The sequence below is a fragment of the Microcaecilia unicolor genome, chromosome 6, assembly GCF_901765095.1.
Source record: "Microcaecilia unicolor chromosome 6, aMicUni1.1, whole genome shotgun sequence".
In the NCBI taxonomy this organism is placed as follows: Eukaryota; Metazoa; Chordata; class Amphibia; order Gymnophiona; family Siphonopidae; genus Microcaecilia; species Microcaecilia unicolor.
The window spans coordinates 342,249,335-342,271,792 of NC_044036.1; the positions used below are offsets into that span (position 1 = coordinate 342,249,335).

General features: G+C 48.0%; 1 protein-coding gene across 1 annotated transcript in view; it reads right to left on the reverse strand.

The window, feature by feature from the left end:
* The window catches only part of RNF213 (ring finger protein 213), a 250,730-nt gene extending 228,498 nt beyond the window's left edge, over window positions 1–22,232 (reverse strand). The window contains 7 exon segments of the mRNA XM_030206876.1: window positions 843–1,045; window positions 8,039–8,197; window positions 9,154–9,257; window positions 9,871–10,929; window positions 15,076–15,245; window positions 20,823–20,975; window positions 22,092–22,232. Of these exon segments, the coding sequence (XP_030062736.1) occupies window positions 843–1,045; window positions 8,039–8,197; window positions 9,154–9,257; window positions 9,871–10,929; window positions 15,076–15,245; window positions 20,823–20,937 (1,810 nt within the window). The 5' untranslated portion in view covers window positions 20,938–20,975; window positions 22,092–22,232.
* Window positions 22,233–22,458: the final 226 nt, after the last annotated feature.

The window sequence follows — 22,458 nt, forward strand, 5'->3', positions numbered from 1 at the left end:
ATTCTTCCCAAGATTCGTCTTCCGCAGCCTAGTGCAATCCCTCGTCCTCAGCCACCTGGATTACTGCAACTCACTATACGCGGGCTGCAAAGAGCAAATAATGAGGAAACTTCAAACAGCCCAGAACACAGCAGCCAGGCTCATCCTCGGAAAACCAAGATACGAAAGGGCGAAACCACTACGAGAGAAATTACATTGGCTTCCACTTAAGGAACGCGTTACTTTCAAAGTTTGCACACTAGTCCATAAGATCATCTAAGGCGAAGCCCCAGCGTACATGTCTGATTTAATAGACCTACCACCCAGAAACGCTAAAAGGTCATCCCGAACATACCTCAACCTCCACTTCCCCACTTGCAAGGGCCTGAAATACAAGACGCTACACGCGTCAACCTTTTCCCATATGAGCACGCAGGCCTGGAATACACTACCGCGCAACATAAGAATGATTAATGAACAAGCTTCCTTCCGAAAACTACTGAAGACGTACCTGTTTGAACAAACTTACGGAAAGAACCAAAACACAGAGTCCATACTCACTGTTCATCAATGCAACATACATCCACTTCTGATCCCTCATCCCGTAATCCATTGTCCCATTGTCTTCTTCCAATGTTTCTATGTTGATGTCCCATTGTTATATTCCTAATGATAATCGAATGTCTCACACAACTCTGCACAATGTATTCCATATCCAAGTTGTTACAAATGTATTTCTACTATTCATATCTTATTGTAAGCCACACTGAGCCCGCAAAGAGGTGGGAAAATGTGGGATACAAATGCAATAAATAAATAAATAATCCATAATCCCATGCTGGATGCCAGAACACACTGCTTACCTCCATCAATAAGATGATCTGTCTTTATAAACAAGCAGCGGTTCACAGGAATACCTGGTGGACCATCGGGTTTGTAGATAAATTCATAATCTACTTTCTTCTCGCTCCGTACAATACAATATTTGTAGGGAATATATTTATTCATATCCTGCTTGTGAACAGCTGCGTGGCCTTCCAGAAGAAATCCATGACCTTCTAGCTCCCTGAGTGTTAAACACAGAAAGAAGTCACAAAGAGAAGCAGTTCTCCAGACGTCATCACAGGAAAACTCAACACACCACTTTTTACTCCCCCCCCCCCCCCCCCCGCCCGCCCGTTTGCTGCTCTGCACCAGTGCAAACAGTGCCCTCTCCTACTTTAAGGCAATACAAGTCACGGGCAATTTGAGCATGTTGAACAATAATTTTAACACTTGGGCAGCTGCTTATTAAATTCCTGTGGGGATTGGGGGGGGGGGGGGGGGGGGGGGGGTGGTACACACACCATACAAGATGCTCAGAAAACATAGGGCCCCATTTTCAGGCAGGCCACCGACAATGCTTAATTAATTAGGATTTATTTACAGTCTTTTTAAGAATTCACTCAAGGTGGTGTACAGTAAGAATAAATCAAATGACATCGACTACATGCTATGTTCTCCTCGGCATCCTCACTGTGTTGGAGGTGTAGAGATGAGGAGGGGACTTTTTTGCATATTTGGTGGTCGTGCCGGACTTTACAAACATTCTGGAAGACAGTAACGACAAAAATTTCAGAAAGTACGAACAAGCCGTTTCAATGTACGCCGCATTGGTGTCTTTTGGGTCTCGGTAACAAAAGAGAACTAAATGGCAGAGGCGCCTTAAGAGGATTTGTTTAACAGCGGCTAAGAGTGTCATTGCAATGCACTGGAAGAAACAGGTGGCTCCCTCAGAGCTGGACTGGACTCTGAAACTTTCCCTGGTCGGGGAATTGGAGCAACTAACGGACAAGAGAATGGGAAGGTACAGCCCATCTTCTGAACTGTGGTCTCGATTTAAGCGATTAACCCAATAAGGACAGTTGACATAGAGCTGGGAGGGGGAGGAGGGGGGGAGGGGGGGGAAATGGGGGAGAAAAATGAAGAAGTTTACATTGTTGTATTGTAATGATGCTTAATAAAATATTCAAACATTAAAAAAATAAATAAATAAATCAAATGAGCAATTGACAATTACAGCAGTAAAAATATTCAAGCAAAAATGCAAAGTATGGCATAATATACTATTTATGTCAACACAATACGTAACAGAACGTTTTAATTGACAGATTAAATTACTCACCTTACTTTCTAACTCTTCTTACTCTCTTACCTATCTATATGCTCCATCTTTGCTTTATCCTTCAAAGAAAGTTGCATACGAGGTCAGAAAGATGGTTAAATATTATCTCAGCCAGGGTAGGAGTGGATAAACATGTCTTGCTGCAGTATACACAGCCCGAGTCACTCCTTGTGTGTGTGAGTGAGACTAACAAGTTAGTTACTTCTTCCATTAAAGGCTTGGTTGAAGAGCCAAGCTTTCACCTGCATCTTGTGTAAAGCGGAGCCTTTCAGAGAGTGCATTCCAAAGTGTGGAGGCTACTCCGGAGAAAGCTCGCTTGCGGGTACCACATCATGAAATATCTTTTGGAGAAGGTGTGGTTAGTGATAGTCCTTGAGAGGACCCTAGTGTCCTTGGCGGTGTGGAGAGGATTCTTCAGGTACTCAGGGACATTTCCTTTGAGGGCCTTGAAGATCAGACAGAGTTTTAAATTTAGCCCTGTATTGTACTGGTAGCCAGTGAAGTTTTTGCAGAAATGATGTGATGTCGTCATGTCGCTTCCTGCAGCGTTCTGAAATCAATTGGAGCTGGTGCAGACCCTTTGAGGTCAGACCATCGTAGAGTGCATTTGTATATTCAACAGTACTATGGAAGCAACTGTGTAACAGAGGCGCTAACATTTACACTGTACTAGTTACATATGGAAATGTTTTGAATACTGACACGTGTGTAAATGCCAAAATTCCACAAAGTGCCATTCTATAAATGGAAAAATTAGTTTCTTGCCTGATCATTTTCTTTCCATTAGTCCCAACAGATCAATGCAGAGACTTGTGGATTACGACCATCCACCAGAAGGTGGACACCAGAGAGAATGCCAGAAGCTCAGCCACAAAATACCCTGTGCAGCAGCCAGTATTTTCGATAAAGCAGTAAGGTTAGAAGGAAGAAGACAGCATCTCCTTTCTCTGTCAAAAAAGAACTGAATAAGCCAAACTCCAAACAGTGCGAACAACTAAGCCTACAGTGAAAACAACAAGCAACACACAAGAGTTTGTGTCACCGGAGTGTGCCCCTTCGTTCACTTTTCTTTTACGTTGCTATATTGCGTCTGAAAACACCCAGACAGAAATATACTCATTCACAAAGACTGAAATGCTGAGCCCGGTAACAGGCGGGCCTCTGGTCTGACCCGTTGAGACTAAAGGAAAGAAAATTATCAGTTAAGAAACTAATTTTTTTCTTCCATGTCATCCTGCAGATCAATCCAGAGATTTGCGGGATGTAACAAAGAAGTCCTCAAGAAGAAGGACGGAACCTAGAAATCCCCGCAGCCAGCAGAAAGGCTCCAAAGGAAGAATCACCTCGAGCCAAAACGTCCAAGAAGTAATGCTTCCAAAACACGTGAAAGGAGGACAATGTAGCTGACCTACAAATCTCATCAACAGAAATAAACGGCAGTTCTACAAAAAATGCTAATTGCACTCCTGTGGAGCCAGCAAACAGTATGAAAAGACGATCAGAGTGCCAGAATTCATTGGTGACTTCCAAGTACCGGAGAAGAATCCTGTACACATCCGTAGAACAAAGACAATATTCCTTTGAGTAGTCCTCCTGGCAGAAAGAGGAGAGGGAAAAAAAAAAATCAGCAGATTTAAATAAAATATTGAGAACACCTTAGGCAGAAAGGATGGAACCGTCCTAATCGTGACTCCTGCCTCCATAAACTGGAGGAACAGGTCCCAACATGACAGTGCTTGCAACACTGACCCGTGCCATGCCGAAGTAATGGCCACTAGAAACACTGCTGTCAGCATAAGACCCTTTAAGGAGAGCTGATCCAAGGGCTCAAATGGTTGCTTCTGAATGGCCCGGAGAACCAGAACGAGACTCTCAAGGGGGACAGACTGACCACCTGGGGGGACGCAAATGGCTAACCCAGCTCAGAAACCAAACCACATCTGGATGTGCCACCAAAGACGTCTGGAATTGGCCCCAGAAACAAGCTAAGGCTGCCACCTGAACTTTCAGGGAACTCAAGGCCAAGCCCTTGTCAAGACTGACCTGCAAAAATGTCAGAGCGTGAGACAATGATGCCAACAATGGCACCACACTCCTACAAGAGAACCGGGTCTCAAACGTTCTCCAAACTCTTGTATAATCAACTGAGATCGACCGTTTCTTTGCCTGGAGTAATATAGAAATTACCTTCTCCAGAAAACCTCTCAAGAGTCAGGCCATAAGACCAAATGGAGAGAGATCCTTCATGATCACTGGACCTATACCAGGAGACCTCTCCGGTCCAACAGATGAAGGGGGCTGTCGACCTGCAACTGTATCATGACCGCATACCAATCCGGTAGCACTAGAATTCCTAGTCCTGGATGATGAGAGATGCAGCCTAGAATCTGGCCAACCACTGGCCATGGCAAGAAGACAACGGAGCGTGTCATTCGGCCAATGCTGAAGAAGAGAATCTAAAGCCTCTGTGCCACATTCCTTATTTCTGCTGAAAAAGCTGGGAACCTTGGCATTGACCCTCATCAACAAAACTCCCTACCACGCTGTGATCTGATGAAAGGTCACCCAGAAGAGTTCCTTTTCTCTCATATCCAGTATATTCCAACTGAGAAAACCAGCCTGAACATTCAGCACTCTCCCTATGTATACTACCAACAGCAAAGTAAGGTGAACCTCCACCCACCGACACCCTTAGGAATAGAATAGGTGTCTTTATTGTTATTATGTGCTAAAAAGTTAGCACCTACAGCGTGGCTTAGTAAACAGGGCCCTTAATATTAAATATATTTTTTTATATTTGTAATTTTAACTCTTTTCTACTTCCCTTGATTATAATGTATTATTTGTGACCCGTGTTTCCGAGATTCAACGCCATGCAAACGTGGCAAAGCAGACTTCCAAATCATCATACTTTACATCCCAAAAAATAAATTAAGTTATAAAGTAAAGAACTTAGCTCATCAGTTCCACAAATGAGCTGTGCATTGCCTGACCTGTATTTCTGAAATTCATCCACTTTACATTATAATCAGGACAAGCAGAAAAGATTATAAATAAAAAAATATTCCATATTAAGTCTTGGATTTTTTAAAGAATGTTTTTGTTTTTCTGTTTTCTAAGATGATTACAGCATGAACAGAGCAAAGATTGATGTGACTATATTTGCAAATGACAAAGCTATTTAAAAGTAAATCATGAATTGTTTTGTGAGAAATTGAAAGACAACATTGTCAGATAAGGGGACTGAGCACCTAGATGACATGAAACATGGACAAGTGCAAAGTGATGTATAGGGAAGAATAATCCCAAATGCCGGTACATGATGCCCAATTCTAAGTAGGAATCACAACCCAGGAAAAAGATCCTGGAGTTATTGCAAACATACTGGAATCCTCAGCTCAGTATGCCACGGCAAACAAGGTGTTACAAATTATTCAGAAAGGAACAAAAGAATTAAAATATTGATTGTAATTCCATGGTGTGACCACACCTAGAGTACTGTGTGCAGTTCTGGTCACTCCACCTCTAACAAGATCCAGAGAAAAGGAAGGGAAGAGGACCTGCTATTTCGTTTTTCTGTGGTTACAATCAAAGCAGTTTACATATCATATACAGGCACCTATTTTGTACCTGGGGCAATGGAGGGTTAAATGACTTGCCCAGAGTCACAAGGAGCTGCAGTGGGAATCAAACCCGGTTCCCCAGAATCAAAGTCCACTGCACTAACCACTAAGCTACTCCTCCACTCATTCCACCAATAAGAGCCAACCTCATCAGTGATGTCACAATGGCTTGATTGCCCTATACAGTTCCCCAGGATCAAAGTCCACTGCACTAACCACTAGGCTACTCCTCCACTCATTCCACCAATAAGAGCCAACCTCATCAGTGATGTCACAATGGCTTGATTGCCCATACTTGGCTCACTTCTGATATTGTGATGTCATAAGGGAAAGGGGGAAAGGGAAATGGGACATGATATACCGCCTTTCTGAGGTTTTTGCAACGGTTTACATATATTCAGGTACTTATTTTGTACCAGGGGCAATGGTGGGTTAAGTGACTTGCCCAGAGTCACAAGGAGCTGCAGTGGGAATCAAACTCAGTTCCCCAGAATCAGAGTCCACTGCACTAACCACTAGGCTACTCCTCCACTCATTCCACCAATAAGAGCCAACCTCATCAGTGATGTCACAATGGCTTGATTGCCCATACTTGGCTCACTTCTGATATTGTGATGTCATAAGGGAAAGGGGGAAAGGGAAATGGGACATGATATACCGCCTTTCTGAGGTTTTTGCAACGGTTTACATATATTCAGGTACTTATTTGTACCAGGGGCAATGGAGGGTTAAGTGACTTGCCCAGAGTCACAAGGAGCTGCAGTGGGAATCGAACTCAGTTCCCCAGAATCAGAGTCCACTGCACTAACCACTAGGCTACTCCTCCACTCATTCCACCAATAAGAGCCAACCTCATCAGTGATGTCACAATGGCTTGATTGCCCAATACAGTTCCCCAGGATCAAAGTCCACTGCACTAACCACTAGGCTACTCCTCCACTCATTCCACCAATAAGAGCCAACCTCATCAGTGATGTCACAATGGCTTGATTGCTCTACTTGGCTCACTTCTGATATTGTGATGTCATAAGGGAAAGGGGGAAAGGGAAATGGGACTTGATCTACCGCCTTTCTGAGGTTTTTGCAACTACATTCAAAGCGGTTTACATATATTCAGGTACTTATTTTGTACCAGGGGCAATGGAGGGTTAAGTGACTTGCCCAGAGTCACAAGGAGCTGCAGTGGGAATCGAACCCAGTTCCCCAGGATCAAAGTCCACTGCACTAACCACTAGGCTACTCCTCCACTCATTCCACCAATAAGAGCCAACCTCATCAGTGATGTCACAATGGCTTGATTGCCCATACTTGGCTCACTTCTGATATTGTGATGTCATAAGGGAAAGGGGGAAAGGGAAATGGGACTTGATATACCGGCTTTCTGAGGTTTTTTGCAACTACATTCAAAGCGGTTTACATATATTCAGGTACTTATTTTGTACCAGGGGCAATAGAGGGTTAAGTGACTTGCCCAGAATCACAAGGAGCTGCAGTGGGAATCAAACCCAGTTCCCCAGGATCAAAGTTCGCTGCACTAACCACTAGGCTACTCCTCCACAGAAGGGGAGTCAAATAAGAGGATGGAGACCTCCTTTATGAAAACAGGTTAGGGCTCTTCAGCTTGGAGAAAAGAGGACAGGGAGGGGGTTACAATAGAAGCATATTAAAAAAAAATCACAAGTAGGGTGGAATAAGTATAACAGGTATTTTCCATCTCAGAGGGCAGTAAGACAAGGGGACATGTCCCAAAACTAATATGTAACACGTTTAAAAATAATTGGAGAAAGTATTTCTTCCTCTTAAAAACGTACAATTAAGCTGTGGAATCTGTTATTGAAGGATGTAACAATCAAAGGCAAATAAAATATCTGGATTTAAAAAGGGCTTAGACAAGTTTCTGGAGGAAAGGTCCATGAGCCAGTATTATGCGTGTAAGAACAAGGGATCCTGGCGAGTACTTGTGACTTGGTTCAGCCACTGTTTGATTCAAGATGTTGGGTTTGATGGACCCTCTGTAACTCGCTTTGAGCTAATACAGGGCCTCTTTTACTAAGGCAGGCTAACATTTTTAGCACTCGCTAATCGTTAGCGACATCCATAGGAATATACGGATGTCGCTGTTTAGCGCGTGCTAAAAAAAACGCTAGCGCACCTTAGGCCCACAGTGAAGGATTTAATCAAACCCTGTAAAGTGAAGCAAGGTGATTTATTTTAAAGTTCTTCAGCCTCCCACAGTAACTCCTAAATCTATAAAACATGGCTTTTTCTTCACCTCACAACGAACATCTCGCAGACTTCATCTTTCCAGTTTTCATAGTCTGTCATTTGACCTGCCCTGACCACTATTCTATGTTTCTCGCGATCCAGCTTGAAATCCTTCGAGAGAATGGCATGAAAATAGACGGTAACGTTATTCCCACTATCCAGTGATCTGCAACAAAACAAAAACAAAAAAAAATTACAGTGTACAATTATTTGTGCATTTAATTAAAAAAAAAAAACACAAAATATTGCAGTTTACCACCTGCAGCATCAGAAAAGCTACAGCCCTGAGCAACTCCCAATATCATCAATATATATAAATGGAGAGTGTCGTACTCACTCGCAAATACGCAGTAGAGACCCTCTCTGCCCCGCCCCCGCGTCAATACGTGATGACGGGGGCGGAACAGAGAGGGTCTCTACTGCGCATTTGCGAGGGACACCGCCGTCGCTAACGCTCCCCCCACCCGGAGTCGCTGCCGCCACCCACCTTCCACCCGGTCGGGCTCTCGCTCCGCTATTGAAACAGCGAGGGCACGCAGCACACAGCTCTGCTGAGCTGCCGTCGGCCTTCCTTCTTCTCTGCCTGTGTCCCGCCCTCCACGACGTTACGTCACACAAGGGCGTGACACAGGCAGAGAAGAAGGAAGGCCACGGCAGCTCAGCAGCAGAGCTGTGTGCTGCGTGCCCTCGCTGCTTCAATAGCGGAGCGAGGGCCCGACCGGGTGGAAGGTGGGTGGCGAACTCGGCGGCGGGGGGGGGGGGCTTTCAACCCCCCCCTTCCTATACTAGCTCGTTTTTACGGGCTCAACGGCTAGTCTGTGTTTAAAGAGCAAAGAGCAGATTAAGCCAAACCTCTTCCTTACTGAGGGAAGGAAACAAGCTATTTCTGACTCAAACGCAAGAGTTTCAGAGCCACGTCCCACGTTTTATTCCACCAGAAAGCAGGACAGGCTGTTTGGGCTGGATTTCATTTGCTGAACTTTGCATTAAGGAAACATTTTAATATGGGTGTGAATTTTATTGTGGTTTCTCTAAATGATATTGGGTGCATCATACTGTTATACATTTACTCCACTAAGAACAGTCAACTACAAATCTGAAACAGAAAATGGAAATACAAACCTCTGAACAGACTGTTTCTGCTGGCTCTTTGCCTTCTGGTTACCTGGGGCATCTTTTTCTGATCCTTCTGCCGAGCTCTCCTGATCTCCCCGTTCACCCTTCTTCTATAGGGAGACAGAGACAGGCATCAGACCCAAGTAATGGGGAAAGAATGGGGAAAACACACCACTAGTGAAACCCAAAGAACAAAATTAACAAAACGGCTTGGAAGTTATAGCGTCTGATGAAGAAGCAAAATGACCTGCCCTTCTTGGCCAAGGTTAAGAACCTCAAAAACCTGTGTGGGGAAGGGGGTAACATCTCGTCACCTCACCCCAACACCATTTGGACTCTGGCTGACCTAAAATGGTTACACTATCTGTTTAAAAACACAATATAAAAAGTGTCTCTAGCTCCCAATTCACAAGCCCACAGGGTATTAAAAGCCAGTATAACTATGCTGAAGGATCCAGATACTTCAAATGGATCCAAAATGATGCAGAAAGCACCCACCCTCTTTATAGGAGCAAGACACAGCTCAACCCCTAATTTCTCATCTGGATAAATCCGAGAGGCCAATTATGAAATTTCCCAACTAAAACCACACAAATTGGCCTTGTCTATGGGTGAAGGTTCGAGCAGACCCTTCCCATCCCCGTTATCTTCAGAGAGAGATGCGAGGACCCTCCCCCATCCTGAGGAACAGGTATTTGCAGGGATCCTCATCTGGCCAGTTACCTTTACACCCGAGCACTCCACCTGCTGTTTCTTCTGAACGTTGTGCTTCTTCTCAGACTCCTCTTCGTCTTTCTGAGCCTTTTCACGCTGATCTCCTCTCTTGTTCCCGGGTATCTTGGCAGCCTCCCCTCCTTCGGTCTTCCTTGGACGTTCCCCCTCCTCCTGAATAGGGACGTGGACACACTGGTTTTTGCAAGCTTCAAGGGATTCTATAGACACAGGCCTGGCTGACTGATGCTCTTTGCTTTGGTTTCCTGCGGCCGGCTCCTGTCCAAAAATTCTCTCCGACTGATGAGATGAGACCTGCCCAGGCACCTCCGTGGGATATTTTTCTTGGCCACCAATAGAGGGGTCGGTGCCTTGTGTAGCCACGCTGTCCTGGCAGGCCACAGGGCCGGTACTATCGTCGGTGCCTTGTGCAGCCACGCTGTCCTGGCAGGCCACAGGGCCGGTACTATCATCAGTGCCTTGTGCAGCCATGCTGTCCTGGCAGGCCACAGGGCCGGTATTATCGTCGGTGCCTTGTGTAGCCACGCTGTCCTGGCAGGCCACAGGGCCGGTACTATCGTCGGTGCCTTGTGCAGCCACGCTGTCCTGGCAGGCCACAGGGCCGGTATTATCGTCTGTGCCTTGTGTAGCCACGCTGTCCTGGCAGGCCACAGGGCCGGTACTATCGTCGGTGCCTTGTGCAGCCACGCTGTCCTGGCAGGCCACAGGGCCAATACTATCGTCAGTTCCTTGTGCAGCCACACTGTCCTGGCAGGCCACAGGGCCGATACTATCGTCGGTGCCTTGTGCAGCCACGCTGTCCTGGCAGGCCACAGGGCCGGTACATATATCACTAGCTGGTGTAATCGTGGTCTTCTGGCAGGATGCAGCTCCACTGCATATGTTGGTACCAGGAGCAGCCATGCTCTGACAGGAAGTAGGATCTCCTGTGCATTGGTTTTTACCAGAAGTTCCTACCATGGAGTCCAAACTGTCAAGGTCGGAGCTGAAGAGCACAGATTCTGTACGCTCACGCTGAGTCTGGCTTTTCTTCTTCCGCTTCCTCTTTTTCTACATCGAAACAAAATAAAACAGGAAAAGTAGAATTATTTCGGAGAGCTGTCTGCACCTCTGATACTTTTCACCTTGTGAACATGGGCTGATTTGATCCTGGCAGCTGGGATTTCACACAAGGGCCACGTGGTCGAGACTGAGCACATGGCTTCATGAAAATATTTATCACGACAACGCAGTAATCAATGAATTTGCAAATTACTGCCACATTAAAATCATAGCAGGAATCTGCAACTCACTGCTAAAATGTCCCCCTTCCTATCGGTGTGCAAGTGGTGACTGGCTCAAGCAATAACAGGAATAGAGGTCAACCAAATTTTAGTTTCAGCACCATAACCGAAACTGGCCCAAAATCTTCTCTCTGCCCGGTTTTGGGTTCAGTGAAAAGGTTATTTTAATTTTCAGCCAAAAATGACCATGTGTTTTTGGTGGAAGCCAAAAATCTGTGCCTTGTCCTATTTGTTGCCCTCCCTCCCCTCCCCCCAAACAGGACTTGCCCTTCCTCCCAGAACTTCCAAGTGCCCCCGGGACCTATCTTACAATCCCAGATGGTCTAGGGGTGCAGTTGGAGCAGGAATGATCCCCCGTTACTCCCTGCCCATTCTAGCTCTGCTCTCAAAATGCACCACTGCTCCTGTCCTGACTACTCTACTAGACCACCAAGGATTGTAAGGTGGTCTGGGGGGAGGGGGGGGGGCTACTCTTGTTTTCGTACCGTGATTGCAAGTAATGCAGTTATGATCTTGCATAGTAAACAGAGTGCTCCAATACTTTTGATACAAAGTTTTAGCAGGAATTTAAGTCTGTAAATTTGGATGATCAGCACCTTCGGAATTAGCCTCTCTGTGGAGTTATGATGTCAGCTGTCACTCCAAGCGTGGCGCAAAGCCAGCCCTGTAAAAGCGACTGTGGCTTTTAGTTTCAGTTTTCATTAACTGCAATCTCTGTCTGTTGGAGGTTTAAATAATGAAATTCTGGCTTGGATACCGTGGGTTTAGCTCCGACAATCCCTAGCAGCCCCCACTGCTTCACATTCACAAAACCAAACTTGAGTTTTCGTTTTCAGGTGAAACCCGGTGATGAGTTTCGGCTGGTTTCGGTCAAAAATTAAAAAGTTTTGATCGCCCTCTAGACAGGAAATTAAAGTCACAGGGTCTACCACCGCCACCACCACACATTCTTGGCGGTCTAGCAATCCCCTCTCAACCTGACACCACCCCCACTCCCCGCCACCAACATTAAAAAAACAAAACAAAAGTTTCCCTGGTAGTTTAGTAGCACCCTTCTCCCCTCTCGACATTTTCAGCCCTAGTAGTCTAATGTACCCCCTCCCAAAACCTCCTGGAACCCCCCCACCACCACCATCACCAGCGTACCTGCAAGAGGAAGAAAGAGCAATGTCCACTTGCTCCTGCCATCTTGAAAAACGGCGGTGCCTGACCCCTACATGGTGGCTCTCTGGACACACTGCATGAGGTCAGTATGCCAAATAAGGGAATTTTTCCCTGATTTGGTAGTCTGGATGAAGACTCCAAAGTAAGGGAAAGGCAGGCTGCTTCATGCAGTACAGTTCCAGGATGCACTGCACAGGATTGGCCACGGCCATTTCCCAAGGTGGTGGAATGGAGGCCGAAGCAAATGGCCATCGCTCCTGCCTGTTGAAGGTACACTGAGGGGGATAGACAAGACTATCAGGGATTTTTTTTTTTTAATGTTGGGTGTGGGGGAGGGGAGGGAATAATTGGGGGGTCTTTTACCTTTTCTGCTCTGATGCAGAGGGTAAGCTAACCCTACTTTGCCACTTCAGACCTGGCGCACTCGCTTAAAAACATCTTTGCATCAGGCTGGAATAGCTAAATACCCTACTTTCCATTTATATTAATACTAGACTTTGAGCCCGTAAAAACGGGCTATTATAGGAAGGGGGGGTTGAAAGGCCCGCCCCCACCGCCGAGTTCGCCGCTGCCCCTCCCCCTCCGAGTTCGCGCCCCCCCCCACCGAGCCGTCACCACCCACCTTCCACCCGGCCGGGCCCTTGCTCCGCTATTGAAACAGCGAGGGTCCGGGAACGCAGCACTGAGCTCTGCTGAGCTGCCGACGTCGGCCTTCGTTCTTCTCTGCCTGTCCCGCCCTCGTGTGACGTAACGTCGTCGAGGGCGGGACAGAGGCAGAGAAGAAGAAGGAAGGGCGATGTCAGCAGCTCAGCAGAGCTCAGTGCTGCGTTCCCGGACCCTCGCTGTTTCAATAGTGGAGCGAGGGCCCGACCGGGTAGAAGGTGGGTGGCGGCGGCGACTCGGGTGGGGGGGAGCGTTAGACGGCGGTGTCCCTCCCTAAGCAATGCGCAGTACAGACCCTGTGTTCCGCCCCCAGTCATCACGTATTGACGTGGGGGCGGGGCAGAGAAGGTCTCTACTGCGCATTTGCGAGTGAGTACGGTCACTCGCCGTTTATATGTTTGATGCTGTGTGCCACAGCTCACAAGCTAAACCCATTTCTACATCGTTCACCCTCTAACGTGTGGGGATTTCTTACCACTAACCAGGTGCTGCTGCCCACTGGTAGATTTCGGCATTGGTCCAAGAGAAATTCCAACTAGAGGGTCTCCTCCTCCCTCTGTAACTGGAGCAGCAGCAGTTCAGACTCGGTAGAGAATGACACGGGGACAGGGACAAACACCGTCCTCGTGTCATTTCCTACTTTGGAGCCCGTTAATGAAAAGGACTGTTATTTACCTTTCAGCGATGCAGACAATGATATTTTGTTTTTTGGAAAAACAAGCAAACATGCAGACCACAACTAGCAAACTTTGCATGGGGGGATCCTATACATCTTCTATTGCAGGAGGGACTGTGGAAGACAGAAGAGCTAGACTAAATGTTGAGGTTGTTGATGACTTCTTATTCAGCCACAGATTTAAAAAATCATAAGTGTTACATAGGGCATATTTCTCCCCTCTAGGGCATACAGAACGGGTTGTATTTTGTACCCCTGGACTTTTTAACAGGGTGGATTAGGATTCCTTGGGGTAGCCATTGTTGGGGTTGGAAGGGTAGAGGGTGGTGGTGGGAAGGAGGGTTATTATAGCTGCTCATTGTTATTATTGTTCTCTATTTGTAATTTATACACAACAGTTGCACAGCATATTGTTCCTTTTTATACTTTAATAAAAATATTTAAATATTAAAATCATAAGTGTTCAAGGCTTCTGAAGATGAGGACAGAGCCCACTGGGAAAGGGCAGCGATGGGGACAAACTTTGTCCCTGTGTCATTCTCTAGTTCAGAGGTTGAATCTAGAGTGGCTCAGGGACCGAAAACTCTTCCTTTGTCTCTCAAAGTCCTTAACAAAAGGAAAGGAGAGGAAGATCATTGGACACATCACCTCCCACCTTTGTACTCCAGATACAGAAATGTTTTACTGTCCTCCACATGGATCCTCAGGCGCTTAGTCAAGATCGGGAGGCGGGGCTGGTGGTTGGGAGGCAGGGATAGTGCTGGGCAGACTTATACGGTCTGTGCCAGAGCCGGTGGTGGGAGGCGGGACTGGTAGTTGGGAGGCGGGGATAGTGCTGGGCAGACTTATACGGTCTGTGCCAGAGCCGGTGGTGGGAGGCGGGACTGGTAGTTGGGAGGCGGGGATAGTGCTGGGCAGACTTATACGGTCTGTGCCGGGGCTGGTGGTTGGGAGGCGGGACCAGTGCTGGGCAGACTTACACGGTCTGTGCCCTGAAGAGCACAGGTACAAATCAAAGTAGGGTACACACAAAATTAGCACATATGAGTTATCTTGTTGGGCAGACTGGATGGACCGTGCAGGTCTTTTTTTGCCATCATCTACTATGTTACTATGTAACCTGTAAACTAGGAGCAGGAAATTTGAAAACAAATGGAAAGGAAAGGAGTGGGGATATAGGAGCCCCCCCCCCCCCCCCAGCCCACCTAATGGGCCTTACCTTAGTCTAATAAAAACATCTCACCTACAGCTTGTTTTCGGATTATGTGGAAACAAAGATCGCAAGTTATAAAACTTTTAGGATCATTCTGCGATCCAAAAACAGGAGCAACTTTAACTTACAACACCGTTCTTTCAGAAAACAGTAAGAGACGAGCTGCCATTCTGTAACTGAGCATTGCTTAAACTTACTCTCTTTTTTAAGCTGCCACTAGGATTAACAGATGGGGATGCTGGAGCCTCCTCCTGTCCTCCGGCAGAAGGCCGTTTGTCATCCTGTGGTTTAGCCTCTTCCACTCTCAGCTCCTTTCCAAGCTCCATTTCTGGGTCAGGCACAGAGGACAGGCTGCTGCCTTCACTCTCTGCGGAGACAGAATTAGCGGTTAAGACGCCACTTTTGCGTATCAGTGGAATGGAAAATATAGGATCTGACCTAAGAAACTTTGGTTACGGGCTTCATACAAAAGATGTATCATTATATACTTGCACACAAAAATCCAAAGAAAGGGTACAAAAAAAAAAAAAAGAGAAAAGTCTAAGATAGAGACCTGCACGGGAACGGGGTTCACGGGAATCCTTCTGGTAAAAGGGAAGTCTCACCTTCCTGCAGGAAATGGCCATGCGGCAAGTAAAGCACTTGCCGTGCAGCCATTTTCAGAGGAAGCCCTTGTGGGGTGGTAAGGGCTCCCACGTTAATCACTGCCCAGTTGCCGCCAGGTTACCGCCCAGGTACACTCCGGCACTACAAAAAATAAATACGTTTTTGTAGCGCCAGAAATTACGACATCCTAGGGGTGGGGACTACCGCCGTGCTGCTGCGGTAGCCCGGCGGTTCTTCCTGTATAGCGAGCAACAGGGGCATAGCCAGACCTCGGTGGGAGGGGGGGCACTGTTTAGCTGCCTCCCCCTGCCGCCAACCGCCCCCCCGCAAAGCCCCCCCCCCCCCGGCCGTATCAGGTACCTTGTTTGCTGATGGGGGGGTCCCCAAACCCCGCCAGCCTAAGTCTTCTTCAGCGCTGGTCAACTCCAGTGCCTTCGTTGTGTGATCATCTGTTTCTGACGGCTTACGTCCTGCACCGTGCATGTAACCCCGTGCAGGACGTAAGGTGTCAGATCACACAACGAAGGCACTGGAGTCGACCAGCGCTGAAGAAGATTTCGGCTGGCGGGGATTGGGGCCCCCAGTCAGCAAACAAGGTTTCTGATGCGGCGGCGGTTCAAATGTAGAGGGGGCCAGGGCGTAATTTGTGGGGGCCCATGCCCCCGTAGCTACGCCCCTGGCGAGCAGTAAGCCCGCGTTGGGCTTACCGCTGCTTAGTAAAAGGACCCCTAAACAAGAATGCTTTCAACAATTTACAACATTTCAAGTAGTCAGTAACAGATCTGAGTGACTTTGGTAGGGAATTCCATTTCCTAGTAGCTTAATAGATCTGTAATAAAGATTTTTGCAACACGGAAAATAGAGGAGAAGATTGTCTCTCGACAGATGATGAGCATTACATAAAGGTAATTCTAACAAGTATTGCATAGAGTTGCAAAGGCGGTTAGCTTAGCGGAGTTTAAAAAAAGGTTTGGATGACTTCCTAAAGGAAAAGTCCATAGACCATTATTAAATTGGACTTGGGGGAAAATTCACTATTTCTGGGATAAGCAGCATAATTGCTTTGCACTTTTTTGGGATTTTGCCAGGTACTTGTGACCTGGATTGGCCACTGTTGGAAACAGGATGCTGGACTTGATGGACCTTTGGTCTGGCCCAGTATGGCAACACTTATGTACTTGGGATTCTGAATGGAATGTTGCTACACTTTGAAGTTCTGCATGGAATCTTGTTATTCTTTAGAATTCTAGAATGTTGCTATTCTTTGGGGTTCTACATGGAATGTTGCTACTCTTTGGGTTTCTGCATGGAATCTTGGTTCTCTTTGAGGTTCTGGAATGTTGCTACTGTTTGGGTTTCTGCCAGGTATTTGTGACCTGGATTGGCCACTGTTGGAAACAGGATGCTGGGCTTGATGGACCTTTAGTCTGTCCCAGTGTGGCAATACTCATGCGCCTAGGATTGTGAATGGAACCTTGCTACTCTTTGGGGTTCTACATGGAATGTTGCTACTCTGGGATTCCAGAATCTTGTTACTCTTTGAGGTTCTGGAATGTTGCTACTGTTTGGGTTTCTGCCAGGTACTTGTGACCTGGATTGGCCACTGTTGGAAACAGGATGCTGGGCTCGATGGACATTTGGTCTTTCCCAGTATGGCAACACTTATGTACTTATGAGTCAGGTAAAAGACCAAATCAAATTTGATAAACTAGTACAAAGAGTTTAAAGGTAACTCTTGCATTTATTGGGAGTCAATGCAGTTTGATTAAAAGAGGAGCTGATTTGCTGAATCGAGGGTCTTAAACATACGACAGACAAGCTCCTCTAATCAAACGGCACTGGCTGCATTACAGTAATCAAATCTGGATAGCACTAAAGATTGAACTAAAGAGCGAAAAAGCGATATACGATTAAACCAGCAATCCAATGAAATTGCCGACTACTTGCTAATTTCATTTACGCTACCTTCCCCCTCCCCCACTGAGATCCACAACACCCACACTCATGATATGAAAACGTACTTCTCTTAAGGCCTTTCAGGACGGCTACGGGCCTGTGTACAGCAGGGGATGGAGAATCACCTTTGCCCTCTATTAACCTATTCTACCCTTTTCTCTCTCCTAGTGATTTGCTTTTATGTTTTCATAGTTATAATTATTATTATTGCACAGTAAACTGTTTTTGATACATTGTAAAAGGGAGGGACAGAAAGGTTTCAAGAAACAAACCTTTCCCACCAGAATCAGAAGAACAGTAGCCCTTGTAGGCCCACGGACAAAAACAGTCACAGCAAGGGTGGCAAAAGAAAGAGCAGCAGACCATGTCCGAACAAAACACCTTTATTAAGCATCCAGGACTCGACACGAGTCGTGGTTCGGCCCGCGAGGGCCTTCTTCAGGAGTCTTTTGGATGTAACAACCACGCGTAATGCTTTGAGTTACACGTGCTTGTTTCAGAAAAGGATTAGCAAGATACTGAACGTTACCGGTACCACATTGTGCTTAGACTGAGGAGTGGAGGAGTGGCCTAGTGGTTAGGGTGGTGGACTTTGGTCCTGGGGAACTGAGGAACTGAGTTGGATTCCCACTTCAGGCACAGGCAGCTCCTTGTGACTCTGGGCAAGTCACTTAACCCTCCATTGCCCCATGTAAGCCGCATTGAGCCTGCCATGAGTGGGAAAGCGCAGGGTACAAATGTAACAAAAATAAAATAGATACTATTGGAGATTCTACATGGAATGTTGCTACTATTGGAGATTCTACATGGAATGCTGCTATTCCACTAGCAACATTCCATGTAGAAGGCTGCGCAGGTTTCTGTTTGTCTGACGTCCTGCACGTACATACAGAAGCAGAAGCCTGCACGGCCACATTGGTGATCTGCAAGGGCCGACTTCTAGTGGAATAGCAACATTCCATGTAGAATCTCAAATAGTAGCAACAGTGGAGGAGTGGCCTAGTGGTTAGGGTGGTGGACTTTGGTCCTGGGGAACTGAGGAACTGAGTTCGATTCCCACTTCAGGCACAGGCAGCTCCTTGTGACTCTGGGCAAGTCACTTAACCCTCCATTGAGCCTGCCATGAGTGGGAAAGCGCGGGGTACAAATGTTACAAAAAAAATAAATAAAAAATAAAATCCAAAAGCCTCCTGAAGAAGTCCCTCATGGGCCAAAACCCGACTTGTGTCGAGTCCTGGATGCTACATCGTCTGCTGCCCTTTTGTCACCCTCGCTGCGACTGTTCCACCAGAATCAGAGCCACAGCAAGGAAGCATCGAGGAAGCTCGGGTAACCCCCGGCCCTTCCTGTCCACAGCCGTAATCCTTTCATACAAATACGTCAGGATAAAGACAGAGTATCTTTATCACGATTGTTCATATTAAAGGCGTTGTACACACAATTTCTGAATTACATGCCAAAAGACACTATATGCACAAATTTAAGAACAAAATTAATAAGAAAAATATAAGGACATCATTTATCTCCCGGTCTGTGCACGTTTTAAGGTCACCACAATCTGCAAACCATTTCTTTACTATTTTTCTAGTACGAGGGCTGGTTTTTAACATGCAATCTCATTGCAGCTTAATTTAATAAATCGGTTTGTAAATGTTAACATTAATTTAATTCACTCTAGAATAAAGCATTTTGCCCACCAGTCTGTCTCAAACAGAGTTTAAAAACAGGTACACAATAGCTTTACTTTCAGCAATGCTATTGCATACTTAAGGTCATTCGTATTTTAATTTGGGCCCCTCAGAAATTAACAATGCTCATCTCCACCTTCACACAGGAAGGTGTACATTTCTGGCTGTGAACCCTGCTTTCAGTTTTGTTTCATGCCCAGACCTGTTAAACACAGAAGATTCCAGCATCCGGTGCACCCCACACTGTCCTGTTCAAATACTTACAACCCCTGCTCCTACCTACGATGCACCTCACAGCGTCCCCAACACACAGTGCACCCAGTGACTCCCAACCCCCCCCCCCCCCCCAGCAGGCCAGGAGATACCTGGGCCCAGTGGCTCCCAACACCCCCCTCAGCATGCCAGGAAATACCAGGGGCCAGTCCCAGGCAAAGCCCCCCCCAGCATGCCAGGAAATAGCAGGGGCCAGTCCCAAAGCCCCCCCCCCCAACATGCCAGGAAATAGCAGGGACCAGTCCCAGGCAAAGCCCCCCCCCCCCAGCATGCCAGGAAATAGCAGGGACCAGTCCCAGGCAAAGCCCCCCCCCCAACATGCCAGGAAATAGCAGGGACCAGTCCCAGGCAAAGCCCCCCCCCCAGCATGCCAGGAAATAGCAGGGGCCAGTCCCAGGCAAAGCCCCCCCCCAGCAGGCCAGGAGATACCTGGGCCCAGTGGCTCCCAACACCCCCCCTCAGCATGCCAGGAAATACCAGGGGCCAGTCCCAGGCAAAGCCCCCCCCCCCCCAGCATGCCAGGAAATAAAAGGGGCCAGTCCCAGGCAAAGCCCCCCCCCCCAGCATGCCAGGAAATAGCAGGGACCAGTCCCAGGCAAAGCCCCCCCCCAGCATGCCAGGAAATAGCAGGGGCCAGTCCCAGGCAAAGCCCCCCCCCAGCAGGCCAGGAGATACCTGGGCCCAGTGGCTCCCAACACCCCCCCTCAGCATGCCAGGAAATACCAGGGGCCAGTCCCAGGCAAAGCCCCCCCCCCCCAGCATGCCAGGAAATAAAAGGGGCCAGTCCCAGGCAAAGCCCCCCCCCCCAGCATGCCAGGAAATAGCAGGGACCAGTCCCAGGCAAAGCCCCCCCCCAGCATGCCAGGAAATAGCAGGGGCCAGTCCCAGGCAAAGCCCCCCCCCAGCAGGCCAGGAGATACCTGGGCCCAGTGGCTCCCAACACCCCCCCTCAGCATGCCAGGAAATACCAGGGGCCAGTCCCAGGCAAAGCCCCCCCCCCCAGCATGCCAGGAAATAAAAGGGGCCAGTCCCAGGCAAAGCCCCCCCCCAGCATGCCAGGAAATAGCAGGGGCCAGTCCCAGGCAAAGCCCCCCCACCCCCCCTCAGCATGCCAGGAAATAGCAGGGGCCAGTCCCAGGCAAAGCCCCCCCCCAGCATGCCAGGAAATAGCAGGGGCCAGTCCCAGGCAAAGCCCCCCCCCCCCAGCAGGCCAGGAGATACCTGGGCCCAGTGGCTCCCAACACCCCCCCTCAGCATGCCAGGAAATACCAGGGGCCAGTCCCAGGCAAAGCCCCCCCCCCCCCCAGCATGCCAGGAAATAAAAGGGGCCAGTCCCAGGCAAAGCCCCCCCCCCCCAGCCTGCCAGGAAATAGCAGGGGCCAGTCCCAACCCCCCCAGCAGGCAGGAAATGGCAAAATTACCAGTGATGGCAGTATTCTGTTGCTTATTCTGCAGGGGAGTCAACCTTTGCCCACAGTTGCTGCAGAACTTGGGGGCCACATCCTGAGAAAGGTGGTCACACTGTGGGCACCGCATCCTGGAGCCACAACACCTCCTCGCAGTCTTTAAGGAACCTTCAAACAAGATGGAAAAAGAAAGAGAAATGAGCCGCAGCAGTTTCGTTTTTCCTCTCACATCACTTGAGCCGCTCCCCGGCCGCCTAAGTTTCGTTTTCCATTTCCAACGAAACGAAGCAGCAACACTACTGACACCCACTGGCAGGCGGGGCTGGACTAAGCAACGGAGACGGACATTGTGGGGCTCGGGATCCCCCCTCCTCAAATCCTCTGCCTACGGGCGCCATAGTTTCAAATCCGTTCCTTCTTTCAGAATAGCTGCCGGAGGATAGTTCTCTGCTCCAGGGACCGGGGTCCGCATTAGACCCCCTTATTAACCCCTCTTCTGCCGTACAGACTAAGCAATAGAGTCATCCGGCAGAATGCACGGGTTTTGCAGACCTTTTGCCCTAGGCTGGGGGTGTTAAGGGAAGGAAGAAAGGCTTATCCAAGCACAAAGAAGGAAACCAGCTCGTCCCACTCATTCTTGAGCCCAGGGAAAGCTCCAGAATCTAATCTAAAACTAGCAGTTGCGCTTATTAAAACCGCAATGTTGATAAAAGCCCAGAGCAAAGCTGCTGAACACCTTGTGCATCAGCCCTTGGGGGTCTGCTGACTCTGGCCAAACATTACCGCATGTTCTGATGCGATGCTAATTATGCATCACAGTTATCTACCTATTGCAGACTTTTAGGAATATTTTTGCTACCAAATCCAGAGCCCTGATCGGAATTTCAAACTTTTTTTTTTAGAGGCACTGCCAGGGAACCTCATAGTACTGCCACTCTCAACTTAGCTTATGAATAACAAAAAAAAAAACAAAAACCACTGCCAGTTCCCCATCTGTTACACCAGTAAATATTTATACTATCAACTCAAGTGCAAGCACGATCAGACATAACATTATCACCTGCACATTTCTAGTATCAACCAACTACCCACTGCGAAGGCTAGCACAGGATCCCCTCCCCTCCCCACCCCACCCTACCCTCACATACCCCCTCCCCCCCCCCCCCCCCCCCCCCCCCCCCCCCCCCCCCCAGCCACTGCTCTTCTTCAATTTAGATGCCAGGACTAATTTCTCTTTTGCCTTAAGCCCGCTCCCAGCAGAAGGAAGGAAAATAACTGACCTACCTTAATCCTCCCAAAAACTGGAGTTTTGCGAAATTCAGCAAACACCGACTGTTCTCTTGCCCGCCTTGGGGGGGGGGGAGAAGATGGTCAGGATCACGAACAGCAAAGCAGCAGTACAGGCACCTGCCTACCTGCACCCCTGCTAATGCACCAATTGAATGAGAAGAACGACAGTGATGATGATGACCTGCAGCTCGGGTTAAGATGATCCGAGTCCAGGCGCCACGCCCCCAAATCTACGTCACTTCTACCAAATCAGCACACAGTATGCAGATAGCGCTTGCCCTGCTGTCCTATCAGAGCTATGGAAGCCCGGCGGCGCTCCTCCCCTCCTCATCCCTCCTTAGAGTAGGACAGACTTCAGCCT